Source organism: Platalea leucorodia (assembly GCF_965183815.1).
Source record: "Platalea leucorodia genome assembly, chromosome: 1".
Classification (NCBI taxonomy): Eukaryota; Metazoa; Chordata; class Aves; order Pelecaniformes; family Threskiornithidae; genus Platalea; species Platalea leucorodia.
Genome location: NC_138823.1, coordinates 148,445,573 through 148,470,264, shown reverse-complemented (window position 1 = coordinate 148,470,264; position 24,692 = coordinate 148,445,573). Strand labels below are relative to the sequence as shown.

Below are 24,692 nucleotides of genomic sequence, written 5' to 3'. Positions count from 1 at the left end.
TTTTCAGGATGCTTCATCTGCAGACATTCGGAAAGCATATCGAAAGCTTTCACTAATTTTACACCCAGACAAGAATAAAGATGAAAATGCAGAAACACAGTTTAGGCAAGTAAGTGCAATGTGTGGCAATAAAAGTTTTAGGGAAAAATAGAAATTTTTTATGATGATGTTGTTTTAGTAAGAACAATGGTACACCTTTGAAATGACTAAGTTGAACATTGAGTTACATTTTCCCTGATGTAGCTAGATTAAAAACAAGTACGCTTTTTTGTAATTAACATGTTGAATAACTCAGATTTAGTATTTACCTGTATATTAAAAATAATTTGAACGTAATACTTATACTCTTAGGAGGAAAATATGTTTTGCACTTTATGTAAGACTGTTTATAAAAGCACTAGGGAAAATTTCTGATCAGTTCTCAATGCAAGTCATATGTAGGCAGAATTTAATGAAAATAATTAATTTTAATTTTTGAATTTTTCGCCTTTTGAATCTTTACAGAGTGAAACCGCAAGACTGTTGTAATTAGCTCTACCTTTAAAAATATAGTTCTGATGACTAAATACAGGCTACTTAATTTCAGTAAGATCTTTAGGATGAAACAAATGATACCTTTTATTTTTAAGGTGTAACTGAGACAAGACTCAGTCTGACAGATGTGAGGAGGGAAAAAAAAAAGTTTTTTGTAGGAGTTGCTTGTTTGTGTATCTGATGATACTTTGTATATGAATATGTCACTGTTTCTTTTGCACACAGTTGCTTCTTGGTGTTGTAGGGAGAAGTGAAAAAGGGCATTAACTGGCAAATGTAAGATATGATACTACTATTCAAACTTTATAAACTCAATCCTAAAGTAAACTCTTTTGTGTGTTTTTTTTCTTGTTCTGTTTTTGTTTTAGTTGGTGGCCATCTATGAGGTTTTAAAGGATGAAGAAAGGAGGCAGAGGTGAGTTAATTTGCACAGGTTCTTAAATATAGCATTCATGCCAGTGATATATTGAAGTTCTATTTGACTTAATTGTAACTCCTCAGATTATTTTTTTGCATAATTTAAGTTTGTAATTCCTATATAGCTGTTTAATTAAAGATTGTATGTGGCTTAAAGGGGAAGCTGGTGTGTATTTTTGTATGATATACTGGTTAATCTTTAAAACTAGTATTTGAAAGAACCTGAAAAGCTAGATGTTATTTGGAGCAATTTTTTTAACACTTAACTTTTAGGCTCACTTTTTGCTGAGTTGTGTCAATTATCATTGATGTTTTATTAAGGCTGTGGTTGAAGTGTAGGCCACTGATTCAGCTGTCAGTCGTATCTTACTGTATCAGTAAAAGGTTTGTTGCATGATATTTAGGGATTATTTCCAGTGTATGTCGTCTTCAACATTGTTTCCTGCTGCTTAGTTCATTGTTTTTCTTTCAGATGTATTATTTATAATACTGTAAACTTTGATGTAAATAGCATAATTTAAAAAAAAAAAAAAAAAAAAAAAGATAGTTGTCCTTGCTGCTTCAGGAGCAGGTCCAGCAGTGCCTGAAGAAGATAGGATTAAGAACTGAAAACCTGGGGCTGATCTGCTTTCTGGAAAACTGTTTTGAACATCCCCCCCCCCCCCCCCCCTTTTAAGCAGATGACCATTTAAACTAATGATTATCAGGAAAACTGGGATACTAAAGGAGTTTTGCTTTTGGGTTGGAGTTTTAGTAAATCATCTTCCGTCTTACAAATCTTTAAACAGGGCTTCACAAGACATTTCTTGAAGGGTTTTTGGCTTTGTGGATGTCTTGGCAGGAGTCCAGGTTTTATAGTACAGATTATCTACTTTTTGATAATCCTCTCTTGAAGTGTCATGAAAATGTACTTCATAGAGGTACTTTTGGAAATTTTTTTAATTTCACCTCTCACAAGAGAATTTCATTGTGAAGTTCTACTCCAGGAAAGTTTAAAAAAAATTGTTAGTTAAGTGGTTTCAGGCCACTTGAAAAGTGAGTTATCGCCAAAATTTTACCACCTTTTTGTTTATAACATTGTTGACATACACTTTGTGATATTGACTCTCTGGAGCTTAGTTCCAGCATGGAACTTCTAGGAATTTCCTTGCAGCTGTAACAACAGCTTTTTGCATGGAACCGTGATGCAGTAGCTTGTAAAAATTATGTTTTTAAGCCTTGTATACATTACAAATGTGACTAACTTACCCAACTTGTTTGTGAGAATATTGTTAATTAGTGCAGCACAGTAATTACAAAGGAGAAGTTAAAGCAGCAGTAGATTGTTCCAGCTTAGATTTGATTTCATTGTCAATAACTTATTTTGTACATAGACAATGTCATATTTTTCTTGCAGGGTGTGGATGTCTGGTTGATATTACTTCTATAGTTGATTAAATAGAAATGTAGTGGATTAAATAGTGTCTACCTTCAGAGAGTTTTCCGGAAATAATATGCAGAGTTTAGAAATAACATGGAGAGTAGCAGAGCTATATGGTCTCATTGCTTTGAGAAAATCTGTATTGATCAGAGTTATTACACAGCCTAATGCTAAACTCTCAGTTGAGCTTGTAAACGGAGTGTGGTCTGTCCTGTATCCTGTAAGGCAATGTTGTAGCATGTCTTTAAAACAGGTCTTCAGTAAGTGTGCTAGGAGCTGCTCCCCCTGTAATATTGTTTCTGTTGTAAGGTAACTCATGGGTTTCTTGCAAGCCTACAGTGAAGGAAAGGGGAGAGTTGTTGCTTTTTGGGATCTTCCTACTTTAGGTGTTGATATTTGGCTATGCATTGTGTGAGGTGATGGAGCTAGTGGAAGAGGCTCAAAGTTTACTGTCATGCCCGTGCACTGGTGAGAAGCTGTGCTGCACCCTTTGTCTCTCAGGGCTTATCAACTCAGTTTTATGCTGATTCCAGACACACTTATTTGGGTCTGCTGTAATAAAGTTTTCTGCCAGATGTGTGTGGTGTTTTTGTGGTTCCGCCTCATGTCCCCCCCGCCCTGCCCTGCCTCGCCCTTGGCAGTGTGGCAGTTTTTATTTCTAAAGTAACTCAAAGACCTGATGGGATGAGATGGAAATTAGCTCCATTTCTCACAAATTAGTTGGTGAGGAATTCTGTCAGTTTAGCTGGGAATCCCTTCACAACTGGACACCTAAATGGTTTGGGGCATGGGATTACACTACCTCCAGAAGAGTGAGCTTCAGGCTTCTGCTTCTGCACAGTGAAGTCAGCTGTACCTGCTTCTTACTGCTCATCTCAAAAGTGGTGTAATCCAGCCTTGGATCTGGTATGTGTGCAGAGTGGAACCAGTAAAGGCAGGAATAAGGTCCTGCACTGTATGAGTGAGTGATTAGCTCATTTTGAAACAAGAAAACTGGGTCTAATTACACCCTTCCTCCACATCTTGGTGAACATCAGAGGTGTTAATTGTTTGTGTGCGTGTACAGAAACAGCTTTCTAAAAAGACAGATCTGTTGGGCAGCTATATGTAATTATTTTTCTAAAACCTTTGTATTGTCATATTTCTCAGTGAATTTTTATTTTTGTCTGATGGCAGAAGCCTTTCTTAAAATATTATAGTTCCTCTACTGACAATTATAGTACAGGACTTAAAAAGTGGTTTGTGTTTTTGAGAAAGTTATATAGTTGCTTGTTGAGTATACTAGTATTATTAATAGTACTACAGAATATAGTAATATTACTGTGTAAGTACTTTTCTCTTACACACTTTGATACATAATCAAAACATTCTAATAGTCTAACATTAAACATACATGCAGCATTGTTTAATGTAGCAGTGTTTAACATTAAATTAAACATACAGTCAGCAGAACATAATATTTTATGTTTTGTATACACCCTGCAGAGTGTGTGAAATTCTACAGAAAAGTTTATCTTTAGGGTATGTAGATAGGTGCATTTCTTGAAATACGCTTTACTTTAGGGCATTTATTGGTAAAACAACTTGACGATGATAAATTTTATTAGTCTTTGATTATTTTTAATTCATGAAAAAGTAGATAGTTTTACACACTTCTATTAATTGTAATTAGGCAAATATCTTGGATTTTAATTTCATTGTTTGTTACCACATTAAGGAGCTTTTTTTACCTACCAGGCCTATCCTCTGTAACAATGTAGGCTTGATTACAGGAAGCATTTGCAAAGGAATCAAGATACACTTGTTTGGAGTAAGAAAGATGTTTATCTTAGCTCTCATTATAATTAAATGTCTGTATTCATAGGTATAAATTGTTCTGGCTGACATTGCACTGGATGTCTTTGACAGCTTGAGGAAAAAAGGCCCCCAAAATAAAAAACGCCAGTGCAGTCTTCCCGTAGTTCAGAATAGATCTCATTAGTTCAAGTTTATAGTATATAAACTATATCAGATCTCTGAAATTATTTGAAATATGAAATGCAGTGGCTCTCTTAAAGGGAAGAGTAAATTATAATTATATTAAAATACATGATACTGTAATTAGCTACTACAGTTAATGGATTTTTTTTGTCTTGCAATGTAATTGATTCTACAAAGAGCTCTAAAAACTATTTCATGAAACTTCACAGAAGAATTAGATTTTAATAATCTTGCAATTGGTTGCTTGTTAGTACAAGACTAACAAGTCTTGTGTAGAATCCTGATTTTTAAAATAAAGATTCAACTTAAGTTATAAATGGGGATTTTTTTGTCTTTTTGTTTCTGTACTGGTGCTTTGGGGTTTTTTTAGCTTGCTGACTGCTACATTTCAGAGACAACTGGCAGGCATACTTATATGTCAAAGATTTGCTGCATTCTGTGTACATATGTCTGAGGAAAAAATACTGCAGATGTATTTTTCCTTTTCAGCTTGATTTTTTTTTTTCTTACATAGAGTAACAATTAATATAGGTTGTGAAAAGAAGAGTGCTTTGTAATTAAATTTTGAATGTAGTTCTTGATGCACATGGATTAACTAACTATCTTTCATAGTTAATATAGGTTTCTGTAAAGAAATTCTTTAATGAGAAACTTGCTTTTAATTAAACCACATCCTAAATTTGGAAATCAAGATTTAAAAATTATGGGAAGCTTCTGAGTTTCAGTAGGATCATTTTCCAGTTGAAAACCTAAAAATCATTGATATCTTTATTTTTCAAATACAGAGCTTAATTACTATTGAAAGCAGTGATTTATCTTTTAACAGTATATATTCTAAAAAGTGGGTTATAATAGAAGCTATCTTCCCTTAAAATGGCCAGTCGTGTGAGCCATAATGCTCATTGATAGTAAAATCAATAGAGCATTGATTCTGAGACTTAATCCTTGGAGACTGTTGTTCAGAACAGCGGACATAGCCTAGTAAATACAGAGTGCTGTTTAAAGTCTTTAATGCAAGAGACTCTGCTGTCTTAATTTATTTTTTCTTAACAGATAATTTATAATAGAAAGTGGTTGCCAAACGTTAGTTTGCAATCTTGTTTTACGTATTACTGTATTGTTACCATTAGCATATACGGACCTTATTTAATCAGTAGCCACATTTTCAGTACATCAATTAACAAGCCTTATTGTATAAGAAAGGCAAATGCTTAATAAACGTATAGTAGTATTAAAAAAAAAATTCCGTCTTGATTCTACATATATTTCTCTGAAGCTTTAAGACAAAGGGCATCTTTTGTGATATCTTGTTTGTTCTAACCTAATTTGTTTTAAAAATAGTTTTGTTTGTAAAATATTTTCTTGTATTCTAACAATAAAATGTTTAGCAAATGCATTATTATTTTTTAAATGCTAAAACTTCTACTTAATTCTTACACAAAAAGTTAAGTAGAAGTTTTAGTTTTGAAATAATATCCTAAGCAATTTTTCTGAACATAGTATATGTTAAGGCATAAGTAGTTAATTTGTTCTGACTTACTGGGAAAGGAAAAAAGTTATTACTCCAAATTTTACATTAATGGCTATTAATCTTAGGATTTTCATAATTGGCATGGAAGATAAATTCATATTACAAAATTCTTACTTCTGGTAGCATTCAGAACACTGCAGAATCTTGAGGTGTTAAATCTTTTGCATAGAAATAACAGTGCCAACTCGAACAAATGTTTTATCAGAAGCGAGCTTTTCTAGATGCGCTGAATTAAAGTATATTTTTATAATTGAAAACCATTGCCTCTTTTTCTCCTTAAAAAAATGAATTTGCTCGTGGAAATTTTTTTTAGTACATCTCCAAGGTATCAATTTAATAACTATCAAAGTAGCTAGTGCAGTTGTTGCATTTAAATTGATTTACATGTCAAGACTGGCAGTTTAGCAGCTGCGCTATTATTCCTGGATCGGTCAATTTACTTGAGAAAAACCTACTACTGAGTTCTACTGACCTGCATGACAATATAGGCCCTATTTCTATTCCTGTAATTAGGCCTGCGCCTAACTCAGAATATTTTTAATTAAAATATTTTGGTCAATGTGTTGCACCAAATTAGGCCTTTCAGTGCAGATTTAATTCTGGAAACTGTGTGATTAGAATATGTAATGAGTTGTGTTCAATTTAAGATTAACAGGTTGTGCATCTTGAACATACAGGTTTTTGAGTTTACTGTAGAGATTTTTTGTTGAAACTTTACTCTGAAAAGCTAACAAATAGAAAAATCTGTTTTGCATGTCTGTGGCTTGTTTATTTTTAAATTGGTGATAACATACTGTAAATAAAAGACCCCAGACATGCGAAGATATTTCAACACATTTGTGTGAAGAAAAACTGACAAATTGTCATAAAATGGTTTCTGTACAGTCAGTAGTGTTAGTAAAATTAAACAGTTTTAAAATAGATTGATTTTTGGAGACAGCTTTTCAAATAGAAAATCAAAATCGTCTAGCTGTGGTGAACTTTGTTTTCTAACGTCAAAATCAAGCCTTTAACTTAAATTCATATCTGACACAGAATGGATGTTAAGTCTGGCAGCATTTTTACCTAATGGATATCGTGCTACTGAAGGACAAAACAAAAGCAAAGATACCTCTCCCCTCCCCCCAGCACTTGTGCTTTTAATTTGTAAAAGCAAAAAAGGTTTCTAGTGTTTGAGACTTTTGTTCTTTGCTACCTATTTAGTAGTTTGTGGTTTGTTATTTGCTTCTGTCGTGGAGACCTGCCCACTGATTACTGGTCAGGTAGAACACATTTACATTTCTAGAAGTCTGTTATTTCAGAAGTGAATGAACTGGGGGGGGGGGGGGAGCAGGGGGCTGTTGCAGGAGCAATCAAATTAATTTTTTTTTTTTTTTTTTTTGCAAAAGACGAGATACATTTCCCCAGCATTTGGTTCTGGATTCTGTTTGTTTCCAGATGCAAGCCTAGCAGCTGACAAAACAAGGCATTGCTCTATTAAAAAAAAAAAAAAAATTACTAAATGATCTTTTGTGTGTGTATTATTCAAGTGGTCTGTGGGTTATCATTTGTTTTGTTTTATAATTGGATGGTTTGGCTTATTTCATTTTTAGCTCTCCATGAAAGCCTGTTATATTTGCTACTGTAGGTATGATGATATTCTGATCAATGGACTACCAGATTGGCGACAGCCTGTATTCTACTACAGGCGGGTGAGAAAAATGAGCAATGCTGAGCTGGCATTACTCTTGTTCATTATACTCACAGTGGGTCATTATGCTGTGGTTTGGTCAATCTACCTGGAAAAACAGCTGGTAAGTATTGGTAATAAATCAAACTTGCTTCAATTATTAGTATTGAATTTCCTGCAGAAGTTTGCATATTATAGGGATCTCTACCACTTCCCCTGTTTTGAATTTGGATTTTTCATAATTTAAAAGGATTATATTTTAAATGGTGATAGTTATAGAATGAGATATTCAACATATCAGAAACAGTAATCTAAAAACAATTTTTCTAGAATTGGTAATAAATAGCAAGAGATGGTTCTTTGGTTTTTAACTGGAAGGAAGAAGAGGAATAAAAACTCTTCTATCATCTATTGACGCAGAATCATATGCTACTGTAGTTGTGTCTATGGTTTTCCTAAATGTTGTTTAAAAATAATAAGTTTTTATTCATTTAAAAGTCATACTTGCTTTGCCTTTGTTCTTACCTAAATGCTTTTTTGTTTTGGGTTTTTGTTAACAGGATAGGCATTGGTAAGCAGTACAAGCCACATTATTTTTTGATTATTTTATTTTTTTGTCATATAAAAATCTATTGCACTTAGTAGACTAGGAAAAAACCTAAGCATAACTTGAAAAATATTCATACATTAGCATCTATTTACTTTTTTTATTTTCCACTGCATTATTGAAGTTGATGAATGAGAAAGGAGGCAAGTTGAATGCTTTCTCCTCTTAGAAAACTTTGATTGCTATGGAGATACACATGAGTGACAGAACTGGACTTCATGTGTGTTTAAAGACTGGATACCATGGCAACAGTTATTGTTAAGATAGATCATTTTACTTAATCATGTAGGACCCCTAGATACATTTGCATAAATGCTACTCTACTGTTTACCCTTCACAGAAGAGTCCCAGTAACATTTGTGGTTTACATGTTAATGATAACCTGTAACCGTAGTTCTTTCTACATCAAGGATGAACTGCTTAGCAGAAAAAAGAGGGAGAAGAAGAAAAAAACAGGCAGCAGGAGTGCAGATGAAGCCAAACTTGCAGCTCTAGACAAAAATGAAAGGTGGGAAGGAACTCTCGTTTTCCGCATTTTAAAATATTTTATCAGCTACTGATTTAGTTCTATCATTTTCTCCTTGCATCTTTGAACTATTTTATGAGAAAAATAGCCGTATTCATAGTAACAGCCATTGCTGATGTAAAGTGTGCCAGTGTAGATGTGTTCTCAGGTTTTGATTTGTAAACAAGTGTGTGGTGTTTATTCAGCGGATCAACAGTAATCGAAAGACTAAGGCTGGATTAATGGCATCTGGCTTATAGAAGGATATTATTTCTACAAGTTGATTTTAGAAGATTTTAAAACTTCTTCCATCTTTGAAGATTTTTGCCTTTGATTACAATTAACAAATTTCAATTTATTTAAGTTTTAGTTTATTACCATACCAAGCAAGGACTTTTTATGGGGTTTAATGCTTGTCTGATTTAATGCTTTTTATCTGCTTAACTTAAAAACAAGCGTGTTGGTAAAGACTTCTAACACCATTGTTTGTTAAGAAACACATAGAGAAATAGTGACTTTCAGGACACTCCAAAAGATACCACCATTTCTTCTATTGATTCATAGAAAGAAATAAAGGGTTTAAATAGTTCACACAGCAGGGGCATGAACTGGATCAATGCAGGATGGAGATCAGAGACCATTCTGCCTGTCGTCTTTCCTGATGACATCAGCGAGTAATGCTCTAGTGAACTGCAAATGACATTAATTTTTATGTATTGTTTTGTTTATGCTACAGTCTTCATATCTGGTTGTCAGCACTTGTGAACACTTGGTTGAGGCTTGAGGGTTTTTTTGGTTTGGGGTTTTTTTAAACTGAAGTGATTGTATGGCTTATGAATTTATTTTCTTGAAGAAAGGCCCTTTTTAAGAGATTAAAATACAGCAATGATTAGAAGTTTGGCTGTTAGGTATTTTGAATTAAATATTCAAAATGTATCTTTAATATTATGTAGCTACACATTTTTATAGGAGTTGACAAGTGCTAATCATCATAAAGGATAATGGGAAAGTTCTGACTTTGAGATTGTGTGGCAGTAATGAAAAACTTACAATTTTATTTGACTGCAGAATACTGGACAAACCACAGTGGCATGACTTACTTCCATGCAAGCTGGGAATATGGTTCTGTCTCACTGTGAAAGCTTTACCTCAGCTATTCCAGGTAATAGTAATGATTTTAAGTTATATTACTTTATTTTTCTTGATGGTGTTATTATGCATAATCAGATGTGTAGCACTTGTTCTTGTGAATTTCGTAGCTCAAGCACATACCATATTTATATATATATATATTTATATATATATATAAAGAAATCAGTCTTTGGAGGCAAATTTAATATTGTAAGTTCATACATCTAATAAGGAATAGCAGTGTCTTTTAAGTGATCTGTTAACAAAAGTATTTTTATCTCAAATAGGCAAATGCTATGTTTTCATAGCAGATATATGTCATTTAAATTTGTGGGAAGAGTGAAATTACTTTTTCTGATTGAGTGAGCTTTTTTGTGAGTCACTAGATAATGACAATATAAATTGATACCTGAAATTACTAAGGTAAAGGAAAAAAGGTATGGTTGTAATTTATAAACATAAATGTGGCAGACTTGCCCATGGTTGTGTTTGTTTTTTAATCTAACACTATAAGCTGTAAAATTTAGCTGATATTCATTCAGTGTAAGTATTGTCAGATCAGTTATCAGAATAACTTTTTTAATGTCAAATGTGCTTTCTTTTCATTTGCCTTGAATACACCCATTTGTTTTTAATGTCACTGCTAATGAATATGGATCAGGGAATGCAAAGTAGATTTTACTTTGGTTTACAAAAATATTGAGTATTAATTCTGAAGTATAAATAGTGTAAATACCATCAATGTTCAATTTCTGTCTGTGTTTAAGCTGGAAAAAGCATATAATTCATAATTCCTAATCTGTTCGCAAAAGGCTTGTAAAAATTATAAATGCAATGAAGTCTGGTCTTTCAGCATCAATTTTTATAGCCTTTAACCTTTCCTACAAAGAGATGCAAAAGTTAGTATCTCTTCCTCTTTTAAGTTTCATCAGAAGTGTGTGGCTATTTTATTAAAGAAACCTTTCTTTTTGCAAGTTTTTAAAGCAAAAATGATGGTGTGTAATTAAATCAACTGTTGCAGCCAAATTAAGAGTTGATGTTTATCCCACACTGTGGTGAGTCAGATGGAAAAGAATTAAGTTGAGCAATTGCTGTTGCTGCATTTTTGAAACTTTATTCATAATTACAGTACTTTCCCTTTTGCCTTAATTGCAAAATATTCAAAATATTATAGAATATAGTAAGATTCATGAAGAATTTTAAATTAGGACTTCTTATAATCTTTCTAAGCTGTCACTTTCTCATTTTTATGATTTTTAAGGTAGTCTGTTAAGAAGTTAGTGTAACACGCTTCAGATTTTCTGTTCAAAAAGCAGCTCCTACGTCTGTCAGAATAGGCAGAAAAGACGAATACAACAAAAGTGATGTTTCGCGCTTTGTAGGCACCTAGCCAATACCTCTTGCTGTGGATTTTAAATCCATTAAAATAATGGTAGTGGAAAAAACAGCTATCCGATAACTCATGGAAAATTGGAGACCAGCAAGCAGGGGTTTGGTGGCAGGGGAAGCAGGATGTAGAAGAATTCAGAGCTGGAAGGCTTTGGAGCAAGGAGGAGGCGAAGAGACAGGGTTCTAGAGTAAATTGCCCCATATGTAAATTACACTACTGCTTAACTCCAGGGTTTGTTTTGTTGTTGTTTAAGATGACTTGCCGATTATGTAAGTTAAAATGTAATAAAATATAAGTAATCTTCAATATTTAGAATATTCAGGACTTCAGGTACCTGGAATGAATTACTGCAGCTTATTAGTGAACAACACTTAAAAAAGTATTATCTCTTCTGAAGAGCATAAGAGCAGCAGTGACCTCATGCTGGAGATGTTTTCTGAAATGACAGTGCAAAAGATACCTTGTATGTTGTAGCTAGCTCTGGGCTCTTTTTGGCTTGTATTTAAGGTTTTAGCAAGTTCTGCTATAGTTGCAATTACCAACATATAACAGAAAAGTAGCTATACTTACATGATTATACTGTGGTAGAGATCCTGTTTTGACTATAAGTGCTTTATTTTTTTTTTTTTTCAACATAGGCTTGAGATTTCAGAGTATTTCAGGCTTTTAGTGTGAGTAGAATCACTAGGGCAGCTTATCTGGAAGATAAGACTCCTACAGATATTCATTAGTGTTGTATGTGCTAGTTACGCATGCAGATTGTTTAACAAGGTGTTAACAGTGGTTGATATAAGGATGGCTGCTATAGATTTTAATTGTTTATTGAGTTAATCTGAATGATTTCTTCAGTCATTTAAGAGCCAACAAGTTATTTTCAAAGTTTGCTGTCATTCATCTGTAACTAGTGCAATTGTAGATTAACTTCTAAAAATGCATCCATATTTAAATGAACCCCATTTGGGACAGAAAAGGGTAAGAGTTAGCAATACTTTTAATTAAATGTTGCTTCTGCCACTGAGTTTTTCAAAGCCCTGTCAGTGAAATAGCTGAACTGCTTCCTCAAATTAAGGAAACAAAACCACCTACCTGTGTACACAAGTTCTTCCTCAAAGGCAACTTTATTAAAAACAACACCCCACCCCAAAACCAAAACAACAAAAACCAATAAAACAAAAGCCACAAGGAGAGGTCAATTTAAACTTTTTGCCACTTCTTGTATTGATTGCTTTTACCTAGCATCCATCTCTCCCCGCATCAGCTAATGTGAATATTCTACTTGCAACAGCTCTGTCTCAGGATTCAGGTTGCTGAGCTTCTGCCCATGCCTGGCTCTCATTTATCCAATTGAGTGTCTTTCTCCTACTTCCCCTCCTCCTTCAAAATGTCAGATTTCAGAAGGAGGCACTTAAAATAATTAAGGTGGGCCTTTACTGAAGAAAAATGCTTTGTTTGCATGCCCTTGTGATGGCCTATGCCATTTTATCGTAGTCTGCATTTTATGTCAAGAAACTGGAAGAAAAATGGAGAGAGGAGGATGAGAGAAACTAAAAACTGATTGTTTTTTTTTAAACTGGTTGACGATTGTATTTTGAGAGAGGCTATATAGGCTTTTATATCCATGCATTTAGTTTAGTTAAATTTGGGGCTGAAAACAGCATCTTTAAGCTTGTTTGAAGAAGCCAAAGGAAAAGAATATATAAAATGTATCATAAATCAAATATCTGTGGTGTGAAAGAAACATTAAGTGGAGTGTAAATTACATTGACTATTACCAAGTTTAATTCTTATAATGCAGGCTCAAGAAAAAGATAGAAAAAGAATGCAAATTGTTTCTAAGGTCATTTATAGTTTACTCTTTCATGAGAATGACCTGGAAGAAGGCTATTTGTTTAAAAAAAATAAAGAAGGAAAAAAGAAAAGAAACAAAACTCAATTAAAATGCTTATTGGAACTGAAAATTGTTCTTACAAAGAAATAAACCAGCTAAATATAGTGTGCAAGAATTTCAGTTCAAATGGTGAATGGAATACGGAATAGACAGTTGTGTTAAGTGTACTTTTCTTTTGCGGGCGAACAGTCATATGTCAATTGCAGTTTATTCCCAAAACAGCTGACTAGAGTTTTTTCTTTGGGTGTGCAGACATACAACTTAAGAAAAGTCGTCTTTCTTAAAAATGTTAATTATTCTTCACAAAATATTTCCTTCAGAAAACTGAAGATAGGAGTGTTCGTTAGTGTTCCTGTCAAATACTTTTCCTCCACCTTGATGTGGTGAAGCTTAGCAATGAATGTCTTTATTTTTACACCAACGTCATTAATGCCGGTCAGCACTGGGAAATGTTTTTTATTAGTTAAATTATGAGCCTGCTGTTGGCCTGAGTGTAATGAAGCAGAAAGCGTTTTTGTTTGTTTCAGACAGAAATGGATTCTTGTTCAGAAAATAGAATTATTATCTATTAGATAATAGAATTGTTATCTTCTGTCCATAGTAGTGTAGGTGTAACACATACACCCTAGCAGTGAACTGTTGGAAGAACTTCTGGTGGCTCGCCAGAAGACAGTTCAGGCTCGATACGTAGTTGCACTGGGTATAACCTAGTGAGATTATCAACAAAGCTTTCAATTACAATTGAAACTTTTGTTTATAAAGACCTTTGTGTAGCATGAAGTGAATTAAAACAAAAAGGCCAGTAATTTATTTTTATGTAGACTACCAGATGGTAATTACTGTAGCTGATTTAGTAGCCTGGAATAGATTCAAACTAGTGACCCAGAGGTGTTTAATTTCTTGGCATTTTTTTGTCAGGTTTTCTTTTAATCCATGATTACATTTCAACACCTGTTTAGAGATGGTTCAGCTTTGGCCCTAAATGGATTGGCAATGTGTCATTAAACTCAAGAGGCTTTGCCAGCAGGGCATCTCCTTTGGCAAAGTTAGCTTTTAAGCAAGATTTGATTGGGTCAGCAAACATTCATGTGGGTTGTTTTTGTCTTCCCATATGACTTTATGTAAAATCATCACGTGAGATTAAAGTAAAATTTATTGCATTTAATAACGTATGCCTTAAAAAAGAGATTTTTTTCTTTTAAGGGATTTATCCCAGTCAGTAAAGTTAAATATCTCATTAATTCCCAGTTTTACAGGGTTTTGATGTGTCCCAACTTACTGTACAACACCAGTATTGATAGAAGTTGTGGGGAGAGAGCAATTGCAGGATGTGTGGCACGAGTGATTGCCCATTTGCTCTGTTTCTTGCTATTTCACAGCTGTTGGGAGAACCAAAGTAGGGATGAAGCTCTTGACCCCGAGGTCAATTAGAAGCTTAGAAGCAGGTCAGAGGAGAGTGGATGGTAAAACAAGTGTTCTGGGTGTATGCAAGTGAGCAAAAATAATTTGCGTCTAACAAGGTACTGTGTGAGGCTTTGGAGACAAAATGTGCTTTCCTGCATAGTAAATGTTTTAAGTAAATGTAAGACACTAAAGAAATTTGCCTTTAATTGACTGTTGTTCTGTGGCAGCCAATTTTTTTCTGCTCCTTCGAATCACCTACTGTATGTCTGCATATCCCAGCACACATGTTAGAGGAGTGTAGCTCTAAGAGTTGCTTGTGTGTACAAGGCGAGACTGGCTCTCAGTTAATGGTACTGTTCTGTTGTGGTATGAGGCTTCACGGGGTGTGAATAGGTCCCAGGGAGGCCTTGCAGCATTGGCCTCAGTTCCCCCTCCTGGCTGCCTTTCTTTCACCAGCGTGGATGTGGAATACCCAGCAGATACTGCATTAGCACAGCCTGCTGCTGGTCACCCGGTGCGTCCGAGGCTTGGGAACCATGCTTCAGCTGCCCACAGGCTGTATGCAGCTGAAAAGCCTGGCCACACCTGGTATTATTCCAAGGTCGAAACATTATTTTCTGATTATAAGGGAGGAAGTAATACAATTCCTATTTATTTATTAGTTTCCCTTTGAGTAAACATGTAAAAATGCTAAAGAGAAATATAAATCATAATGTTTAATTTTTTTTTATTTTTACATTATTTCTTACCGTAACATGTTGATATTACTAGTCTACAAACCCATCAAAAGAGTGTTTTTGCTGTGGTATAATGCCTGCCATTTTTATTGTGTAGAAATAGCAAATTGAAGGTCGGATATTATGGTAATTTTAATTTGACTCCTTTTTATCTCTCTGTTCTTTGTACAATTATACAAGAACACTGTACTCAAAAAGACAAAAAATTCATTTAAGAACTTCATACAAAGATTTAAGTCTATAGATTGATTTAAAAAGAATTAATGCAAAGAAAAATATTTCAATATACTGATTTTAAGTATGCTTGTGGGAAAGTCTCCAGTTAACTGTAAATTCTGAGGGAATGCATTTTGTTTGTATCAGTCCCTCACCCAGAGAAGTAAAATGTGAAGCTGATTCTATCATAAAATGTGTAATGAAGATTCACGTATGGCCAATACAGCAAGTTGTTTCCAATGTTTGCCTTATTTCTCCTAATCTCTAGTCTTTCTGAGGTAGACCAGAAAGCCAGGAAGATTAACGGGAGGGGAAAAAAAAAAACAACCCACAAAGCAAACAAACCAACAAAACCTCATCACCCACCCCAGAAGTCAAGGAGAGGCCGGAGTGGCTGAGACTTATTCAGAATTGAAGTTTTTTTAGTTCCAGAATTAGTACAGTTTGAATAAATACTGCATGTGTTGATTTAAAAACAACAAACAAACCAAAACAAAATTAAAAACCCAAAAACCCCACCAAAAAAACCCCAACCAAAACCCCAAGCGCAAAACTCCCAAACAAACAAAGAAAAAAAAACCCTTAAAAGTCCAGTATCAAAGATTTCTGTATTTCTGTGTAACTCAAGTGCAGCTTTGTCTTGGCAATCTCAAATTTATTGATACGAGATGATACTGATATAAAGAGGAACTGAAATATAAGAATTTTTCAATATTCTTCATTCTTAATTGTGGTTAAAATATTGAAAATATGTTAATTAAGTGTTTGTCAATTTTATTTTTCTTCTGCAACACTTTTTGAAACTTTTGGTTAAATATGAGGGTAATCACAGGAACTTCCTATACATGGCAGTTGAGATAGATACAATTTAGAAATACTAATAGCAGAATTTTGCGTTTCTAATACACTCTTTTTTCATTCTGTTCATTTTTGGAAAGTGTATATTTGAAGTCATAGTATAATAAACCAGCATATATTAGCCCTCTTCATTATTCTTTTTGCTTAACTACATGCATATTACTGCTTTGATGGTAAAGTAGTGTATTTACATTGATGTTCTTTTCTGAAAACTTCTTAAACTCCTGCAAATGAGAACAAAATATTTCTGATGAAGTAAGCTGGAGCTTTTAGTTAGAACAGTTCCAAGCTTTGTATTTGTGTGTCTTTTTCTTCTGCCCCTTTCCACCCCCAGAAGGACAAAAATGCTGCTTTTCTTATGTTTATTACCTGTTGAAGGTGAAGTATACATCAGATGTAAAATTTTGATGTTGGGCATATTTTGAGCTGTTTGGGAAAAGACCCTCTAAAAGAAAAATCATTACTGAATCTTAGGAAGAAGCATTCGATTGGAAGAGGCTGTATCTATATTGCCAGTGTTTTTAGGGCCCTAAAATGTTTGTATTGAGGCAAAATGACTGCTTAAATGTATCACACTGGAAAAGTAAAAAGTCTGAACTAAATCTGTTTTGAAATACTCTTTTTACCAAAACGGAATATGCTTGAAAACGAATATTCCTGTTTAGACTGATACTGTTGAAAACTAATGAGGCGTAAATTGAAATGTGCTTATTTATGTTAAGGCAGAAGTTTTCTTCAAAGAACTTCCTATTTTAAACTGTTTTCCAGTGTTTCTTTCATTTTGACTTATAAGGTCTAACACCTATATAGTCTGTGTCTGTGGCTAAAATATTTACTCAGGTATGTCTTTTAATTTCTCTTTACAACCTGTAGAGCCATTTCTTATGCTTTTGTGGGAAGGATTTGATTTTCAAATCTTCAAAATCCATTTTGATGAAATTTTTAAATTGTTTTTTCCTTTGCTTTACTTTATATGTATACATTTTTATGTGTGCTTCAAAATGTGCTGTCTCCCCTTTTTTTGTGATTATGGTATCAGCCATAATAAACTGTGATTAATAATATAAAAGACTAATGTTGCCTTTGTTACCTGGATATTACTCCATTTGCAGTGATAATCCATTTTATATCTATAAAGCAACAATACTACTAAATTTCATTTATGTGCTTCTGACTAGTTTTCTTTGTTGTTCAGCTATTGTGTCTCATTTTCATCTGAGCCACATTTCCAATTGTTCCGTGATTGACGTGCTGGAGAGATTGACAGTTACCCCCTAGTGCCTGCTGTCTGGAGATCCCACAAGCAATAATGGATTTTACACCAGAATTTAGCATCAAATATTGGCTTTCAGTGTCAAATGGGTTAAATTTAAATGCCGGTTAATTGTAGCCATTTTGAAATCATAGCCTTAAACAAAAGCATTTTTTGGATATCAGTATGTCTGAGTCCTGTGTATGCCATGCAACCCAAACGTCTCAAACTTATAGCAGAAGTTAACCGTTACATTTATGGCTGTTTCTGTTTCTTAATGATGCAAATAGTCCAAATCTGGAGAGTGCAAGGAAAGTTTCCATATGTGGCAGGGAATTCGTATTTCAGGTAAACCAAAAAGAGACCCAATGCTGATCCTAATTTTGTCATTCAATGTTATAACATGTGAACTGAATATGTTTCCTCAAAGCCTTCATACCTGCTGTTAATGGTAGTCCTCCTGTACCTACACACTTTTAGCCCAAATTCTACTAAAAACGCCAAAAAACCCTTCTTCCCCATCCCCAAAACCAAAACTGTAAGCATGTGAGATGCTCTCATCTGCTATGTTCCGGCGGCAAAATGTTATGTAAAGTCTTTAAAATTTCTTCTGTGTGCGTGATCTCCTACACAAACCTGGCAAAGAAATGTAACTTCCCGTTTCCCATGCTCAAATGTAAGGACAAATAGAGAGTAAGAAGAGGTATTTTGGAAGGAGATGAAACCTTACTGATCTTTTGTGGGACTTTGTCGGAGCTCTTCTTCAGGCGCGCTGACTTGTATCAGTGAGATGTCTCCAAAACATTCCAAAGTTCTGCTCAGAGCTGGATCATGATTCTGTCCTGTGTTGTCCCACCTCCCTCAGGTATTCTTGAAGGGGTAGATGCCAGTATAACGCAAAGAACAACTGTTGTGTTGTAGTATCTTTGCAGAAAGCAATGACTTCTACCATTAGAGGCAGCAATAATAACTGCTTAACTCAGTTTTTATTTTCAAAATTCATTCAGATGTCGTATTTCATTTTTAATGAGACCAGGTTTTGTTCAAATTTATGGGATTATAGTTAAAATTATAAAAATCTTTACTGATGTTTTACAATACATTCTACATTAAAATTTAAATCGGCCTTTATATATAAAAAGTGGGACTGTTAATATAATAACAAGAATAAAATTATTTTTGGCTATAAGGAACTGAAATTAGGTTTATCTAATACTACAATTCTATATTATCTATACTATATCTAATACTATAAATAATTTTGATTTAATACAGTAGATGTTCTGCATGCTTGGAAATAAATAAGAATTTGTCTATTTCAGCATTTCTATTCATTGTTTTTGAATGCGTATAGAAAGCTCTTAAACTGGTAAGGGAGAGTAAGAAAACTCTCTATACCTGTTACTTCAGCAATCTGATTGTTCATATGGGAAAGCTTTCAATGCAAATCTATAATTACTAATTCATCAGATTTTGGAAATGTGTAACTTATTGTGAGATTTGTGATGGGACTTGTAGTTTTATGTCTAAATTTGCCAAATAGATTTCAGAATAGAATCTAACCTAATCCTTGGAGAAAAAAACTTAATATGTATTTTCAACACTTTAATAGCAATGTAGAAGTTGGTTTAAAAAAAAAAAAAAAAAGGGAGGACGTGAACAAGTTGGGTTTTGGAACCTGCACTTAGTGTTATCATAATGAGTTCACATTAAGACAACTGCTACCAAGCAATTGCCTTTATTTGTCTCTGCACCCACTACTCTAATTAAAAACAACTCTTTCTTCCTTGAACTTCCAGATTGCTGATGGGAGCAAAGTGGGCACATGGCTTCTTGCAAAGCTGTAGGTAGTGATCAGAAACGTTTTTCTAACCATTTTGCTTTTCAGGTTGTCAAAGAGCATCATAGCCTATAATGTCAACGCTATTACATTTGAAACTTTATTACACAGAAATTCTACATTCTAAACAAACACTTTCTGTACTGAAAATTACTGTAACTCAAGGAAACGAATGTCTCTTAAACTTTTCTGTGAGATTAATTGAGAACTTAAAACAGAGCCATTGCAATAACTTGTTTGTATAAGGATGCTAATGCCATTGCAACATTTTCTTAAAGGATGCCAGACAATTATATGTAGAATATAAAGAAACAAAAATGAAGGCGAAAGAAGATGCCCTGGCTAAGGCTGAACTTGAAACACTTCAGAGTGAGTTTTTACCACTGTCTTAATAAACAAAGATGTAATATGATATACCTACTACACGGGATGTATGTGAACAAATATTTTTATAAGCTTCTAAAATATGTGTTTTATATATTTCTGTACTGCTGTTAAATTTAAATAAGCTTTTAATTTTGTGACTAATTTTGCTACTGGCTTGTTCCTATAGAAGCATAAAACTGAGGTGATAGTTATATAGTAGCAACAAAAGCATACTTTGCTAGAAATATACATTGAAGTATACATTTTCATAAGTGACCTCTTGTGTTTTGAACATTCTTGTATTCTCTTTGTAAATATTTTTAAAATATTATGTTTAAGAATTCTTTTGTGCATATTAAGTTGATTTTGGTGATAGAAATTAAACATAATTTGAATTTCCAAGAGCATGGATGCAGACTTCGGAGATGGATTCATGCTATTGTTGAAATAAATGCCTTTAAGTCTTTACACTCTTATAAAAGACCAGAGAAGGCAATTAGCATTTCCCTTAATAAAGTATTCAGAATAATTATAGGTGACTTTTCCTTTTCTTCTTTCAGTTATTTGCTTTTGCCAGCTTTTGCCAATGATTAAACCTACCCTTTTCTGAAGACAATTTTAAAAGTTTTTTTGTCTGTGTTTGTATATGCGTGCTTGCTTTATTTACTGTACTTAAGCGCATGCTTTTAAGTTCCTTTATTCTGACAAGTGCATTGAGTGCCCTATAATAATTTACTAGGTTTGAGTACTTAAAATACAGCTGCATTATTTATATTTACAAAATAGCTTAATTTTGTAAAATCAGCAGAGAGATCCAGTTTCAGCGATAATTCCTAACTTATCTGTAGCTGAATCTATTTTGAGAAAATGGATAACATTCAGCACCTCAGCGAGCATCGTGGACCCAGGCCAAATCTAGCAAAATAGTGCATTTAATGCTTGTTAGGGAGGCCTGCCATTATGTTTGAGATACCTACCACAAAATGGGCCCTTGAAAAGGGTCTTGACTCGGGTTATTAAAAACTTGTTAAATTGTCAGATAGTAACGTATTGCCATTGTTCAAAATAGCTGGCATACATTCTTCATTGAAATCTCTGAACTACTGTGTTGAAAGGACTAGTTTTTGAAAACAGAAGTGCAAGTGAAAGTATAAAATCATTAAAATTGTAGTGTGCATGTTCCTGTGTTTCACTGAAAGACCACGTGTGAACTTTTCAGTATTTCTCCTCTGCCAGGTGTCACGTGAGAGTCACTTTTTTTTATTACCTCCAGTAGCAGTGCCCACGCATGAGAGGTGTGGGTTTGGCACTATTCCCTCTCCAGGTCACCCCTGATCTCTGATGGAAGCACCACCTTGTCCCCTGTCGTGCTGCCGGCTGCGACGTGGCGTGTGACCCCCATGTCTGCCAGGGGACCCAATGTCACTTGTGTGAGCAGGGTCCAGGCCTCACCGGCCGCCTCACTGGCTGGCATCCTGCCCTCCCGTGGTAGGCTTCCTGGCAGGGAACAAGAGGAAGGATTGAGAGTCACCACCTGTAACTAGCAGAGTTTGAAATTTGGCACGGAATTAGTTTGGTCAGCCATAGCAGTGCTATTGCTGGGCAGCAGAATGAGCAGTCAGTTAACTTTTAAAAAAGAAATGAGACTCCCAAAAGAAAAGCAAGAGATGCATCTATGTTACTGTAGGCAAAAAAAAAATATAATTTTTTCCTGAAGCTTGCATGCAAAGCATCTGTCAAATTTGCTTATTTCATTATATTGTTCTGCATTGTCACTTCAGAATTAGCATAGAAAGGTTGTAAATCACCAAATGTGCACTTTGTTTGCCCCCATTCTTCTTAATTTTGGAGACCATCCATGGAATGCAAGTTCATAATAACAATTCCATCTATTTAACTGAGTAAATGTATCTTATGCAGATTAGCAATAGCTGTTTTGCAGTGCTTGTTTTTTCATGACCTAATTGCTAGTTTACCCCCATGTCTATCTGCTTTCCTGCTGAAATTGTGTGGTATTCTGTAGGTGTCTTGAACTAAAACCAGAGAAGGGTACTGGAGGAGGAAAATATAATTTGCAAAGTAGGAAAGAGAGGACAGTATTGAGATGTCATTAAAGTGCTATATTTGGTAAGGAGTGTGAAAAAGTAATTTCTTGGTAAGTCAATATTACACACAATTTTGATTTATTTTTCTGGCACTTTTGTAGTGTTTCTTAGCACTTCTCAATCCATTCAAAACTGTCATTACTACCTTAGATGAATCTAGCAACTTTACAACTTTACCTTACAAAAATATAGCAATTTCAAATACAGACCTTATGTTTCTAGGAAATGTGGTTTTGTATGGAATTACAGGTAACTGGGTGTTTTATGAACAAAAATATAAATGGTTTGCCTTACATTTTCTGATGGCCTTTTCACATTTAGAGACCAGAACACAAAACTTATTTTAAAATGAAAGTGCTTTAATTAATAAACTTTCTGTTAACTTCTCCCTCTCCTGTTGTATTACACATGCCTATAATCCCTGCATCAGGGAATGATTCTGTAACAATAGATAGCCCTGTTCTTTATAGCCATGGGATGTAAAATAGAGTATGTATTAACTGAACCGAGTAGCCATTAAACTGAGAAGACTTAGGTGTACATTGTCAGGACAGATGACTCTGCCAGTTTTTAAACTTAAATTGCAAGGTTTGAATAGTTAGCAAAACAAATTCTTGCACCTGTACTGGTCCTTTTGGTGGAGTACTTCTTTTAACCACGTCCATTTTGGGGGAAAATACATCTATTTTTCTTTCTTTATAATTAGCCTTGGTAGTTCTCTTAGTTTTTGTTCTTCTTATGTTTGTTTTCCCTGACCTTCAATATGAAGACTTAAATTTATTTTTAAAATATGCCTTTTTAAAGAAATAGTACCTGCTGGATATTGCAAGCGAACTCTTCAGTGGCATCCCAGTTACAAAACATATTTGCATTGTAAATCCGGAATTCTTGCCCTGATGTACAAGTCATCTGGAACAATCCATGGCAAGGAACTATTTTGTTTCTAGTGATAAACCATGGTGAATAGTACTAAGTTTTTTGGGTTATTTCCTCACCCCCATCATTCAGGCTTTAACTGAAATACAAAGTTACTAGCCCTATGGTTGCGTTAGTAGACTTTTGTCTGTGTTGGGGCTTTATGATGGTATCTATAGTGATATTTATATCTCTGTATAGAGCTTTATAGTAAGACGTGTCTTACCCGAGTGCCTGCTGTGAAAAATCCAGAGCAGTAGTGAAACCGTTAATACATTTGATTAAATTTGGTTAGGCTTGGTGGTTCTCCCTTTCCAGACAGCTTGGAATATAGCATGTTGCTTGGGTAGCTTTTTATATTGTTTCATGGAACTTAGGGATAGAAGACATCACTAGATCATTTAATGTAATGTGTTTATTTCAGACCCTTACAGGCAAAAATCAGTGAAGAATACTGGTTCTCATGACTTGTCTTGTTTAACTTGTACCAGTGTTGCACTGTAGCTTTTAGCATCTTGTTATGCAAGATCCGATATTGATCAGAAAACCTTGAGATGCCTTCCGTTCTTCCTGGTCTGTTCAGACAGTTAATTTTACTGTTATATATTTATATCTTAATTTCAGTATAGATTTCTCTGGCTTTAGCTTTCAGTTGTTCATTATTAGCATTTTTTCTGTGCTTAAAAAAAGAAGTCTTATTTATCTGCAGGTTTTCGTTACATAAAGCATTTCTTTAGCCTTTAATTTCTGCGAATTTTATGTACTCTAGTTTTCCAGTGTAGCTGTAAGTATTGGACCCTGGGTTTGTATATAGTGTTCTAACGTTTGTCATCTTCTGATCATAAAATCATGTTTCTTCTATTATTACTGGTCTGTTTACAGAATCACCGATTGCCTTAGTTCCCATTGCTCTGATAGCTCATTTCAGATTGCTTGTCCACCATAGCTGCAAGCTCTTACATCAAAGGTTCCTTGCACACAGTCCCTCATAAGTGCAGATATGGCGTAAGGTCCTTAACTGTGTAATTTTCAAAAATGCTTGTGATTTGATTGGTCCCAGACTACCCGCCAGTCCATGTTCCTACTTCTCTTGTACTGTCCTCTTCACTGTAAACCATTTTGACCAAATTTATGTAATCTAGCACTATACTGAAGGTGACTTTATGTTTACTTCCAAATAACTGACAAATATCTTGGATAATTGTGTTTAGTATTAATCCCTGCCAAAATGCAGTGTTCACATGCCTGCTCAGTAATGATTTGCTGACAGGCAGGTTCAGAGAAAATTAATTCATATAATGCATGCTTTTTTGGTCGGCGTGGGTGTGAATGTTCTGATCACTTAATTGTTACCTCTAAAGCCTAATTATGGCAAACTAAGTATCATCCGTTTCACTGATTGTTTTGGCAGGCCTGCTGAAAGGATTTTGAACTTGCAAGCTCACGTGCTTTTTCCAGTTGTTTCAACTAGGCTATATGATGCCTCTCCCTACAAAACTTGCTTCAGATTTTATGGAAAGTATTCCACTAACATACGGTGTCATGAGGCTCATTTGAAAGAGGCATGCGTGTTTCATTATATGTTTGTTGGAAGACAAATTAGTTCTCAAATATTGGAGGTTTATTTCTAACCCTTTCATACTATGGGGATGAGGTATTTTGGGGGAATAGGAAAGTTTTGGGTAGGGTAGATAGAGAAAAAGATCAAAGACATCAAACCCTACAGCTTGTGAGAAGTTTTTTGTAGTTGAGGATATATTCATCACTGAGCATGTTTTTGGTCAGTTTGCTCAAAAATAAACTAACTTCTAGGTCTCAGTACAGCAGATGTGTATATCTGTCTCCAACTCGTGATGCATTCATATAATCCCATTGGCTTTATTATGAGTACAGAAATGTATATTTTTTTTAAACATATGAGTGTTTG

The 24,692-nt window shown here is 34.4% G+C and overlaps 1 protein-coding gene across 1 annotated transcript in view; it reads left to right on the top strand.

The window, feature by feature from the left end:
* The window catches only part of DNAJC1 (DnaJ heat shock protein family (Hsp40) member C1), a gene marked incomplete at its 5' end in the record, with an annotated part of 111,396 nt that overhangs the window by 37,551 nt on the left and 49,153 nt on the right, over positions 1-24,692 (top strand). Inside the window, 6 exons of the mRNA XM_082307061.1 lie at positions 8-109; positions 903-949; positions 7,510-7,675; positions 8,569-8,666; positions 9,732-9,825; positions 19,658-19,748. Of these exons, the coding sequence (XP_082163187.1) occupies positions 8-109; positions 903-949; positions 7,510-7,675; positions 8,569-8,666; positions 9,732-9,825; positions 19,658-19,748 (598 nt within the window). The remainder of the gene's footprint in view (positions 1-7; positions 110-902; positions 950-7,509; positions 7,676-8,568; positions 8,667-9,731; positions 9,826-19,657; positions 19,749-24,692) is intronic.